At 45.5% G+C, this 13109-nt stretch overlaps 1 protein-coding gene across 1 annotated transcript in view; it reads left to right on the forward strand.

Annotated features, from left to right (window-relative positions):
- Positions 1-13109, forward strand: part of PLXNC1 (plexin C1) — a gene marked incomplete at its 3' end in the record, with an annotated part of 145967 nt that overhangs the window by 17157 nt on the left and 115701 nt on the right. Inside the window, exon 2 of the mRNA XM_080935786.1 lies at positions 5154-5294. Within this exon, the coding sequence (XP_080791912.1) occupies positions 5154-5294 (141 nt within the window). The remainder of the gene's footprint in view (positions 1-5153; positions 5295-13109) is intronic.

Below are 13109 nucleotides of genomic sequence, written 5' to 3' on the forward strand. Positions count from 1 at the left end.
CCTGTCTGCCTTACCGCAGGAACTTCATGGGGCACTTCACGTGGCATCTTTGATCACATGGGGAGGCAAAGCTAAGGCTGCATTTTTATGTCCTAGAAATCATGACTGACGCCCTCCTGGATTTGTGCAGTGAAAAGTGTGTGGGGCACAACTGTGGTGTTCACTGCCAACAAAAATAGTAGTTAGTAGCCGCCAAGCAAGCCTTTTTCCTCTACATAAGCTCACTCACTATTCCCTGTGTATGCCTGGTCTCCACGCATGCGCACACGTGGGAGAATGTCCGTAGGCACGTGTCCCATTCCCCCACGCGCAGTGTCCTGGTCCCAGGTTGCTATGTTGGGTCCAAACCTCTCAGTCCCAACATCATTTGGGAGAAGGGCGCTTTTTCCTCAGGCTGAGAGAAGTTTCCCCTCAGCAGGGGCTAAACTGTAGGCTTGTGGTTGTGGTTAGACGTGGCAGGAAGGAGAAGTAGAGGAGCAGTGCTGAGGGAACCAGGAAAGCCCAAAGGGAGACGGGTTTAGAGCTGAATCGAGATTGGATTTTGTCATGAAAGACAGAAGTGGTCGGAGCATCATTACGAGGCATTAACCTTGTTACACATAGACGAACAAGCAGAAGCAGGGACTCGGAGAGAAATTACACATAATAAACTAGGCAGAATGGGCTGAGAGCAACATTAGCAATTACACCCTAAGGGAAGAGATGGGCAAAATAGAAGAAGGCCAGAGGCGGGAAGGAGTCAGAATAATTTCTGGACACAGGGGGCTGCCTGCACGATTTCCCTCCTTTTCTGCTTGACTCCCTAGGTATTAGGTTCACGTTTGTGGGGAGGTTTCTCTGGGGCCCTCTTTCTTCTGTTTTCCTTGCTAAAACAAGAATAAGAAAGGGACTCTGAGGGTCCCTTTCTCCATTCACAGGGACCTGTCCATTTCTGTGTGTTTCCAACACAAAAGAATCCATTTTCATCCATCCAGACCAGTCCTGAGAGCTTTCTGGGGGGTCTAAGCCTCTGCTCTCCTCTTTTCTTCTAGACTCACAGTTAGCTACAGAGTTCCTACCACACAGAAGGGCCTCCTGGCTGGTCCACTGCTACATCCAACAAGTTATGATTCTTACTTCTTAAACAGTGATTTTTTTTTTCAGGAAATCTCATGTTTAAGCCATGAAAGCTACTGTTATTAACTTAGTGGAGACTCTGTCCCCAAGAACCTAGGGCCTGTCATGTTTCTCTACATGCTGGTTTTCCTCCTCTATCTTCGATTTAATGGAAACAAAATGTCTTCCTTTTTCTGCATGGGATGTCTTATGCCTCATGTAATTGTATCCCAAGGGAGGGCGTGAGGGAGAGCCCACAGCTCACCCTCAGAGTTTTATCACTGAGGAAACCTATCCACAGGAACCCTTCCAGTGAGCTCCTTAAGTCTCACTGGCTAGCCCTGGGAATGCACAGCCATAGTTCTGTGAGGTAGGAGGACAAATGTCTGGTAATGCCATTTGGTTGGACCAATTGTGGCTTCTGTCCAGCTTGGGTTATTGTGATCTGAAGGAAATTTTAGCCTTGGGTGTGTTGCAGTAAATATTGAATAAAAAACTGGTTCAACTCTTTATCAGTCTAGCAGTCTCACTCCATAGGCGCCACTTTTAGTATGGAGCCGTGAGCACAGACTCTGTCACTCGGTCCAAGCCACCCTCTCCAGGGAATTCACTTCCCAAGGGGTTCACCCTTCCCACCCTAGTGCTTCTGCCCCAGCGTGTTCCTGTACCCGACAGCTTTTCATACAGGTTTATATATCAAACTCTCAGTCCACAAGCCCTCTACATAAGATTACATCAAATGGACAAAGATACAAACTGCCCTTCTATATGAAATAAATGACCTATAAAATCCCTTAAAATATTCATATCTACCCAGCACCAACTAACTTTACCTGGGTCCAGATCACCCTTCTCGAGCTCCATCTTGATCTCCCTTTCTCTCTCCCCCTCCTCTTCCAGTTTCTTCCCTTTTCTCTGCCTACCTCTCCCTGTCCAATCATGTCATGCCTTAACATAAATCTACATGGGTGTAGTAACAACTGTTTGTGACAGCAAGCTCAGCTTACCTGTGTGTTACTATGTGCCGGGTGCTTTAGCAAACTAATTCATTTAGTTCTTAGAACAACCATGGAGAAGAAATGATACAACCAACCCTTTCATGATCTAGAACAGTGGTTATCAACCTTCCTAATGCTGGTGTTAATTCAGATCCTCACGTACTAGTGACTGCTAGCCACAAAAGGATTCAGTTGGAACTTCATAACTGTAATTCTGCTACTGTTATGAATTATAATGTAAATGTCTGATAGGTGGACCCCCTGGGGGTAATGACCCACAGGTTGTAAACCACTTGTTATAGGGCTGAAATAATATTTTTAAAGTTCCTTAGCTAGACAGTAACAGGGTCCAGCTTCATCCCAGGTATCGGGTTCACAAAGGTGGAAGATGTGTACCATATAGCACCCTGAGAACATCCCATGTGCTTTGTAGTATTATTCATATGATCATTAAAACAACCTTGCTAATGCTGTGACCCTTTAATACAGCTCCTTATGTTGTGGTGATCCCCCCAACCATAAAATTATTTTCACTGCTACTCCATAATTGTATTTTTGCTAATTTTATGCATCATAACGTAAATGTCTGCACTTTCCATGATCTTGGATGACCCCTGTAAAAGGGTTGTTTGACCCCAAAGGGTTCCCAACTCACAGGTTGAGAACCACGGACTTATAATGTCATTTGCATAACTAGCCTACCAGTCAGGCACATTGGCCTTATCAGACTGTAGAGAAAGCCAACTCCAACTCAGATTAAGTAAGTCATCAGAGTTAGCCAGTGAGTGAGAATTGAGTTCAAAGGTAGAGTAGTCACAGGTGGTTTGCCCCATCCACCAGTCCCCCAAGAGTGACAATGATGACTGCATTACATAGCTGTGCTTTTGGTCTCCAGCTTCTTTGAAAACTCCATCTTTTGGGAAGAAGTCAGAAGTCAAAGGAGAATGCTAGAACACGGAAGCTTGTAATTTGGGAACAGTTTTCCTCTGGTTCCTGTTCAGCTTCTGGCCAGCCTATATGATTTGGGGCCAGTCTTTGGCAAGCAGGATATCTCCCCCAGCCTCAACCAAAGCCTGCCATGCCGCCATCGTTCATGGCTAACTGGAACAGAAACAGCTACTTGGTTCCTACCTGCAGGACCAGACCTAAGACTCCCGTCCCACTTGGTACTTGTGGACAATCCACAGCCTTTTCTCTTTTTTGTGTTGTGAGATGACAAGAGGTGTAGTCCTCCATTAAAAATATGACAGTGCAAGAACATTCCAGAAGCTCGGCAATGATACCCAAATCTCTGACTTAGCCTCTCTGTGATGCTCAGGCAAAATAATAAACAATAAGCATGACAAATGACCTGACGTCTGGACAATTCTGGTTTTATTTTAGGCCAGGATGTATGATATGCACATGGGATGAGATTTTGCTTTTTTTTTTTTTTTAAAGGTCATCCAACTTTGTTTCTGCTCATGATCACGAGGCTTCCTTATCTAAACAGTGGTCTATTGTTCCAGTCCTCAGATCCACAGAGGTCTTTTCTCTTCAACTTCAATTATAACAGGATAACTCCTCAGCCTCCCCAATGGCAGGAGATGGAATGCCTTCCCCCCCCCCCCACAGGAAAAATGAGTCTCTCATGGGCATTCCAGAAGTCTTCTTCAAAGGGAGTTCACTATATAGCATTTTATGCAAATGAGACACTCTTCTAGGCTGTGGAGTTCCTTCCGTGAAAGTGTCTGAGTGATGGAGGAAGCCCCCCTCCTTAGCTTATCTTTCCCTCACAGAACAACATCAACAAAGAAATATCGATGGCGTTTTTCAGGCCTTCAGGAATCAATTTAGACCATGCATCTATTTAGTTTAGATGTTAATAAAACTTTGGTGGTTTTAAAAAATAATGAATGTTTAATAAGACATAAATTGAAAGCCATAAACACTGTTGGCAATAGTATAGTGAGGTTCATAAGTCTTGGACTCCCCATGCCTACCTTCCCTGCTCCCCAAACAGCCCCATCTCAGGAGTCACTCTGATGTTCACTGAAGTTTGCTGGCTCTCTTATTGGCTGCAATTTAAATGCGCCTTTGACAACCGTAGAACAGTTGGGAATCGGGCTCTGGCAGATAAAGTAAGCTATCACACTGTGTTCAGTAGCTGCAGTAGGCCACGTCTCTCCTTGCTCTATCTTCCAGAGATTTGTGTAACAAACTCCACTTCCTGTCTTGGAGGCAGGAAGCAGCGTGGGGCCCTTCATGCCTTTTAAAACAAAAAGGAAAAGACATTTCGGTTGCTACTCTCTGGGCCCCGGGTTTAAAGAGGGGCTTTATTTATTGAGCAGGAGCTAGCATGTGATAACACACGCTCAAAGCCTCATAGGATTTAAACGCATTCGGGTTGAGGGTTTGCGCTGTTCACTTCCGCTTTAACGGCCTCAGCTCAGGGTCCAGTTTTATCTTGTTCCTCATTAGCTGGGTCACTATGTCTTACCACCATCCACAACCCCATCTGCCTTCTGCCCTCTGTGTTAGTCTTCGGGCTTCACTTTGTTTATTTAGAATCTTTCCTCTCTGCCTCTCTGCCGCCCTACTGATAGGATCCTGCTACCTACTAGGCTAGTCTGAGCTTGCTCTTGGGACACGTTCACGTTAATAGTCACAGAAGCCAATACCTAACTAAAACGAACTACAACAGACTCCTGCCAACTGTAGAGTACCTCCCCTGCTGCAGTTCAGAAATGGCGTCCCTTCCGGCAATCACGCAGAACTCTGCTTCATAGCTCAACCGGGTTTGTGTCAGGCATGTGACGTGGATGGCTAGCTCCGAGCTGGCAATCAGAACATGGGAAAACACAGTTAAGCACGGCACATTCCATGGCTTGGGCAAGCAAGGCGAGTCGGCAGATGAAGTCGGCGGAAGCTGTTCCCAAGGATCCCGTGGAAGAGAATGTATCTGGGGCTCAGAAATGCAGGCTTCCTAAGAGTCTGTGAGTGGCACTTTATCGGTAGAAAGAGAAGTACGGATGTTAAAAAATGATCATTTTCCCCCCTTATTTGTTCCTTTCCGTGTAGAAAGAAGGGGATCAGCCTGAACGGGTCCAGCCAATTGCATCGTCTACTCTGCTCCACTCTGACCTGACGTCTGTCTATGGTACAGTGGTGATGAACAGGACTGTTCTGTTCTTGGGGACTGGAGACGGCCAGTTACTTAAGGTCGGTTTCTCTGCTCTTCTTCCTTCAGATGTCTAGTTTGAATAAGCTCCACTTACTGCCTGCCTGTTTTAAGTTTCCCCTCACGCTCTCCTGAGTTCCACAGAAGCAAGACTCTACCTAGCATCAATTGCTCATACCCTGTCCCGGAAAAGCTTGGAGGACATTTTAACAATCTGTGTTCCGACCCTCCTCTCCCGTCACAATCATCCACCTGCTATGACAATGGCCACCTGCTCTCTGGGAAAGGGGCACACCATACCCCCTTCCTCACTCATCAGGGCAGGGTAAGAAGAATTCGGGTCTAGCCTCTACCCCAACCCTGACTCACCTTCCCGAGAAATTTAACCTTTCAGTTCTCTCTCCTTTATGCTGGAAACGTACAAAGCACATTATTTCTCACAACTTCAAAGAGATGGGCGATTAGAAGCTTGAAAAGAAAAAGAAGAAGCAGGTGTGCCCTCCTTCCAGCCCACTCGACGCCCACAGAGGGGGGCTGTTTTCTGCCCTTTGTACCTGTACACACCAGGGGGAGGTTAGAGATCTGAAATTCTTCCAGACTCCCCTGGTCTTGCATCTCATAGGGCTGTTTTCCCCCCATGGTATAGATGAACCCTGGTCAAACTGAGATTCTTCTTTTTTAATTCACCTGGAGGGGGAGGGACAGTGGGGAGGAGGAGACAGTCAAACCGGAACCACCAAGGGGTTCATCTGCAATTGAACCTCTCTAGTGGTCCTCTCTTCAGTGTCATTAGCAAGCATTAATTGCATGCCTCATGTGGCCTCCAGTAACAGCCCACCACTGCTGGGAACTACAGTGTCTGTCACCCTAGACAGGTGACACTGCCTGACCTCTCTGGGCAGCCATTCTGTTGACCCTCAGCTCAGATTCTTAATTGAATACTGGCAGCCCTGTTTCCCCCTCAGCCGGCCCTCTCTTCAGCTAGATGTGCCCTTAGGCGTATCATTTAGCCTCTCTTAGCCTCCAACTGTAAAATGAGATTATACTAGGCAAGCCAGGAAAAAAAAACCAAATAAATGGTTCCTCATCTGATGGCTTTGCACCTGCAGCCTTCCTTTAGCCAGGCTTGTGTATGAGCCACTACCTAGTCCTGAGTCCACATTCTCATCATACTTACCCCTAGCCTGAAATGGTTTCCCCCCTTTATGCATGCTTTACTGAGTCTTCTGTATACTTGACTCCAACCCAACCTCTCTTTGATGATGTGCAAGCCCCTAGAGGCATCTTTTCCTCCCCATCCCCCGAGCTACTCACCACCAGCAGCATCCCTGGACTTGTTTTTGATGTCTTGTCTTGATACCCACCTGTGGTTCATGTGTGTCCTACCAACTTGGTTCTAAGCTTCCTATAAAGGGGGCCATGAGTTCCCTCAGCCTGACACAGTGACGAGGGATGGGTAAGCATTTGATTGAGTCTGTGTCCTTTGGAGGAAACCCAGTAACATATGGGAGGGAATTTGTTTGTATACACATTCTTTCTAAATGTACATTGATCATCTTTCTTTTTGAGCTAGTTTCATTTCCTGGGGAAAGGAAAGATAGGTAAATGATAGATACCTACCCCTCTTTGCACACTTGACACCCAGGGATGCCTGTGGACACACTAGCCTGGTCAGGCCAAGCAGGTCCATTAACCCTGCAGAAGAAGTTTCTATCCATCTTTCCTGGGTCTCCTTACCAATTATCCCTTCAGATTTGGGATGTTTTTGACAAGTATTTTGACAAGAACACTGTTTCCCCAAGCTGAGCCTACCAGACTGTCACATGAAGAATTGGAGGTGAAGGAACACTTGCCTATAAATAGTCCCCCATGGGATGGCTTGGCTTCCCTTGTCCTGTGGGTTCAGCTCAGCCGTTCATGTGTGCAGCTGTCCGAGTTTCAGTCTTGCTGGAAGCCGGGGCTGGGCCCAAGCTGCAGCTTCATGCTGTTAATGAAGAGGCAGTTGTGATTAAGTCTTGCCATCTTCATGTTCTATATGGGGTACAACTTTGGGACCCCAGCATCTGTAGTCTCATTTTTAGGGTTTAATTAACAAAGGTAGACAGGCATTTTGTTTCATGACTTAATGTTTCTACAGTGTTTCCTGCATGTTAAATAATTCAGCTCTCTCACCAGTCCCATTTTACAGATGAGAGAATGGAGGCCTAGCATTGTTGAGTAATTGGACAAGGTTACAAACGGGCAGTGCAGGGATTTGAACCCAGAGCATCATCAGAGGCTGGATTCATAACTCTCAGCTGCAGGGACCTTGCAGCCTGTGTGTCAGCTCCAGGCACCTCCCTTGGGGGGGGTCTTAGCTAGGGGGAGGTGTGTTGGGAGGGGGTTCTAGAACCACTGAGGTTCCTACAGAGAGGAAACCTACCCTATGATTGAGGGAACCCCTGACCTGACCCTGTATTTACTTCTTGGGGCTTAACCACTCCCCATACTTGGTCTTGGTAGGGGGTGGGGGGGTTGGGGAGGTGGGGGGTGGGGTGTTCCCTCCCACAGCAGGAGGCAGTGAGAGGTGAAGCTGTCTCCCTCTTGCCCCACTCTCTAGGGGCAGTAGGTAGTTCCCTTCCCTTCAGACTCTTCTTTTGTCAGTGTGCAAATTCTTGGATATAGCCTTTGAAAGGACTTGCAGACATCCCTCCCTCCTCCAAAAAAGTAGACAGATTCATGTACAGATAACCCTCAGATCTTTTTATTCAAAAGAGCCTCAGTTTCCTTTTGCCACACTTGTCTCCAGAACTGTTAGGGAAGATGAACACCAAGAGAAACAAGCTTGGCTTCTAAGCCTCTTCCTGGAGGTATTAATGCACACCAAAGAAACAAACCCCAGCCTGATGCAGAGGGTTCCGTTTACCCGACAGCCTGACTCATCAGTTTCCCCGTGATCAAGAGGCGAAGGCATTTTGACATGTGCCAGGCACCATAGTATATGCCTGGTTGGCTATGAGGCAGGCAACCAGCAGCCGGTTGCTGTTTTTACCACCACCAGTAAAAACCCGACTTCTTCCATCTCTGCAAACCTCATGGAGTTTTAATATAATTTTGGTGCCATTTTAAACCTCAGGCTATTTAAATAATTTTCCCCCTGCTTGTGAAAGAACTGTAAGCTCACGTAGAGAGTTGCAGGGTAGCAGGGGATAAGAGGAAGGCGGGAAAAAAAAAAGATCCTTAATTGCGTCATATAGAGGCAACTGCTGTCAGCATTTTAGATTCTTTTTTTACATAGTTGAGGTCAGACTGCATCTAGTTCTGTGTCCTTCTTTCCTCAGCTAATGAGGGAAGAGGCTCATATTAAAATGCTGCTGCCAACCCTTTGTAAACAGTATTTTTAAATAGCTCTGTCGTGTTTTGTTATATGGGAACACAATTTTGGACTTGTGCAGAGATACTGGATCACTTTATAAAAAGTCTTCACACACACACACACACACACACACACACACACACACCACTCCAAAGAAGACGGTACCAAAGGTAAGATTTCAAGGATGAGCTGCCATGAAAACCCTAGAGCCTTTATGGTTTACTAGCACCTTTATTACCCTCCTCTGCCTTTGTAAACTTGTAGAGAAAAGGAAGAAATGTGGAGCTCAAAGGTCCTGCTCTACCAATTTCTCAGCAGGTGTTTTGTGGTCACGTAACAAGTCATCCCACCCCGCACCGTTCCCCATTTTGCCTCCTTTCTGAATATGGTTACATGTGATCATTTTTTAAAAGTTGTCAGTATCTCTACTAAAATCAGCTGAATGTCTGCCGACTCTGAACTCAGTGTTGGGAAACCCACATGGCACATGGCGGTTATACCATCCTACGAACACGTCAAATCCCTTCTCCAACTGTGGTGGAGTCTGTCGTGTGGTTTGGACCCCTTTGAGCTGACTCTTGTGCATGTAGAATATTCTCCCCTTATCTCAAGGGCAAAGCGGAAGAGTTTTTCAGCGTTTCCAGGTGGTAAAAAATAAGTAATAAAGGAATATGCGTGAAATGTGAAATTTGTAACTTTATGCATGCCCATTAACCTTTCTTACAGCATAAAAGATAAGGAAGGAGCGGGTGAGGACTAATAAAAGCCAGCATTTCTGAGCTCTCACTGAGCACCTGCCATCAGAACCAGCATCAGCATGGGTTAATTCATTTAATCCTTATCAGTCAATACTATGGCCATCCCCACTTTATCAATGAGAAATCCGGGGCTTTAGGGCATTAGGCAGCTGGTTCAAGGTGATTTGAACCGAAACAATCTGTCCCCAGAGCCCAAGCTTTTATCCCCTGGCAAAACTGCATTTACAGTTTAAGTGTAATCTGCAGAGTTTGACAGAGTGCCTGGAACAGTTGTGAACTTGTCTGCCTGGTGTTAGGGCAAAGGGATTGATCTTGAGACACTAGTGTCTGAGGTTTCCTGAGAAGGGCCCATGGTTTCTGTGGTTTACACTTTGTTCCTATTTGGGGACAGTTTCAGGCAGCTGAGGACTGAGCCCCTCTTCTTGGGGCCACAAGTGGCTCGTGGGGACTTCTGTACTGCCATTAGAGCCCAGTGATATTCAAAAATCCCACATAGGCTCTTTTTGAAAAACAGTAAACATTCTGAGCTTTCGTAGTTTGGATGGCCCCCTGATAGGAGAACTAGGGTGTCCCAATTTCCTTGTTGCTGAGGTAAGGTGCTGGCAAAGGAAGCTATGTCATGCATGCCGCAGAAGGGTATTGGTCACAAGGCCTCATCAGTCCTGGCAGACTGCATTGTTAATCCTCTACTCCATGGAACAAATCAAGTCAGTTCCAGAACATGCTTCCTGAACTCAACCAGAAGTGCCTGAAGACTCTCTGGCTATTAAAGTCATCAACTGAATGTAAGAGAGAGTTTTAAACAAAATGTTTTACTGTACTTCCACAAAAGGTAAAGGGTGGGGGGAGGACCTAAGACAGGCCCAGAGCTGGTAGGCAGGGCCGAGCACATGTAATGGGCCAAATAGTAGACACCACAGGAAGTGTCAGGTTTGGAAACGGGCTCTGTGGTTGGCTGTGTAGAATGTCATATGAAACTTGATTTCAAATTCACCCCATTGCATCCCAGCGTGAGTCTGGGGACTCCCTGACTCAGAACAGTTAGCCCCAAGTAATATGCAAGTCTAGAACTTGGAGTTCAGGCCACATATTTCTCTACCTACCTATTGTGAAAAGTGGACCGAAGACAAGAGAGGTTTTTCTGCACCCTTCTTGTTTTATCTTTATTGTTCCTAACTACAAAGGCCCACTACGAAGTATTAGATAATTGTTTTGTGTGTCTAGGGGAGAGGATTGAGTCTCCTTCCCTGTGTTTCTCAAGAACCATTTTATTTGAAAGAATAAACCAGACAATTGGCTGATTTACCCTCTACTGACCAGCTTCAGAGAAGGGGAATAAGAAAGGAAATGCCTTCAAACATCTTAACAATGTGAACATGGGTTTTCTATCTCACTGCAGTCGAAAGAAACAAAGAAATAAGTGTTTTGCTCAGTTTACTTTTTTTTCTTCATCTTCCTCACTGTGGAGCACAGAACTGCCCAGTGACTGCTATGGAAATCTCCACATGTTTAATTTTAGCTGCATGGCTGGGAGGTTTTCATATGCAGCAGAAATCTCGGGGCTAGTTAATAGCCTACCACGGGGCTTCAGGAAGATGTCAACAGAAGCAATATGTTGACATGAACTGAAATTCTCCATCAGGGAAAATTTGCTTTCTACAAAGGCCTTGGCTGGAAGAATGTGGAGAGCTAAACAGAATCTCAGATGCTAATAGAGTAGCCTTTGACTTAATACATATTTTTTCCAAAGCCTCCTCTGCACTGGACACTCTTCTGATTACTCTGTGCAGAAGTGAGTCAAAAGAGCTGGGTGTGCTAAACCCAGCACTTTGGAGGCAGAGGCAGGGGGATCTCTGTGAGTTGAAGGTCAGCTTGGTCTATGTAGTGAGTTCCAGGCCAACCAGGGTCATATAGTGACACAGCTATCCCAAAAGAGCCTCAAAGGTGAGCCAGAGAGTGTGTGTGCCTGTGTGCATGTGTGTAGTGGGGAATCAAAGGCAGAAAACAGTAAATTAATTGTTCAATGATAAAGTCATTTAGAGAGCAATTAAAGAACTGAGAAGACAGAGGACAGTGGCCACGGGGAGAGGCAGGCAATTGGGGAGGGCTACTTAGAGAAGGTGAGGCCGGGTGATGAGGTATATGTAAGAATATACACAGAGTAACTTCAGGTTAGATCTATATTAAGGTCGTATGCTGAAAGCAACAAATAAAAATCCACACCACGGCCGAGCAGTGTGTCTTGAGAGTTGGATGCAGTTTCTCTTATGCATAATTCCACCCATTTTGGGTAGCTGTGACTCACAGTTCTTTCCCGCATTACTCCTCTGATCCTGTTCTTTTTCCAAAGCCGCCCAGCTAAACTGGGCCAAGGAGCAATGCCTCCTTTGCCCTAGCCTTGGTGGCATTTTTCTCTCCATGGACATCCTTCTGCAGTCTGCGATTGAAAGTCTAAGAGGTCCCTGGTCTGGGCAGGCTGGGGGATGGGAGCAGAAATCTGGGCTGGCCATTGAGAGAGGAGAATGGGGGCCACAAAAGCAGGCATCCCTGACTCTTGCTGTAGTGCGTTTGGGATCTTTGGAATAAAAATCCAAACTTCTCATTGTTTCCCTCTCCAGTGTGGCGGTCATTGTTTGCATAATCTGTTAGACCTGCCTACCTTCAGATAGTCTTAAATTTAAGTCTCTCTCTCTCTCTCTCTCTCTCTCTCTCTCTCTCTCTCTCTCTCTCTCTCTGTGTGTGTGTGTGTGTGTTAGTTACATAAGGGCTCACTATGTAGCCCTGGTTGGCCTGTAGACTAGGCTAGTCTCAAACCTCCAGCAGACCTGCCTGTCTCTATCTGCCTGGTACTGGAATTAATGTTGTGTGCCAGCATGCTTGACCTTATGGCTTTATTTTTAAAGATAAAACTTGGACATTGTTTAAAACCCCAAATAGCCAAGGAAGTACAGAGTGAAATCCACCCATTCCCAACTTCTCATTCCAGGCTCTCCCGGTACAACGAATGAAAGAAGTTTAATTATATGTGTATATAATATATATATAGTGGAGGGAGAGATTGGGGGGGATAGGAGAGAGAGAGGGAGAGGAAAAGCAAAAGAGGAGATGTCTTTTCCCCATTCCTATTTATACTGAACATATCACATATTAAATATATGTGTATATATAGAAACAGTTGTGTTTACATGAATATATATTTGCTATAACATGTTAAAATACTGTATGAACAATAAAAGTGCTTTCTAGCTACTTTGATAATGACTAAAGAAGAGTCTACTTTTTACACTACTGTTTAGGTAACCCTGTTTGTTTTTACACTGTTGTTTACAGAATCCTCTATTTACATACTCCCCTATTATTGATATTTAGGTAGCTCCAGACTTTTACTTATAACAGGATGTTACAGTAAATATGTCAATATGCTAGCATACCACTTCCCAGCAGACGGTCAGGAATAAATTGTGGGGCCATGAGAGGGCTGAGAGGGTAAAGGTGCTTGTCACCAAGTCTGACAATAAGAGTTCAATCTCCAGGACCCAAAAGTTGTCCACACACACACACACACATACACATATACACACACATGCACACAGACACACACAAACACATTCACTCACTCACTCACTCAAAAGCTTCTGAGCCCAAGAATACAAGCTTTATAATTTTCATGACTAATTCTAGATTGTCTTCCAGATGAATCTTAACTCCAGCATCCCTGACACATGCCCATTCACACCCAGCAT

The sequence above is a fragment of the Micromys minutus genome (assembly GCF_963924665.1).
Source record: "Micromys minutus genome assembly, chromosome: 22".
Taxonomy (NCBI): domain Eukaryota; kingdom Metazoa; phylum Chordata; class Mammalia; order Rodentia; family Muridae; genus Micromys; species Micromys minutus.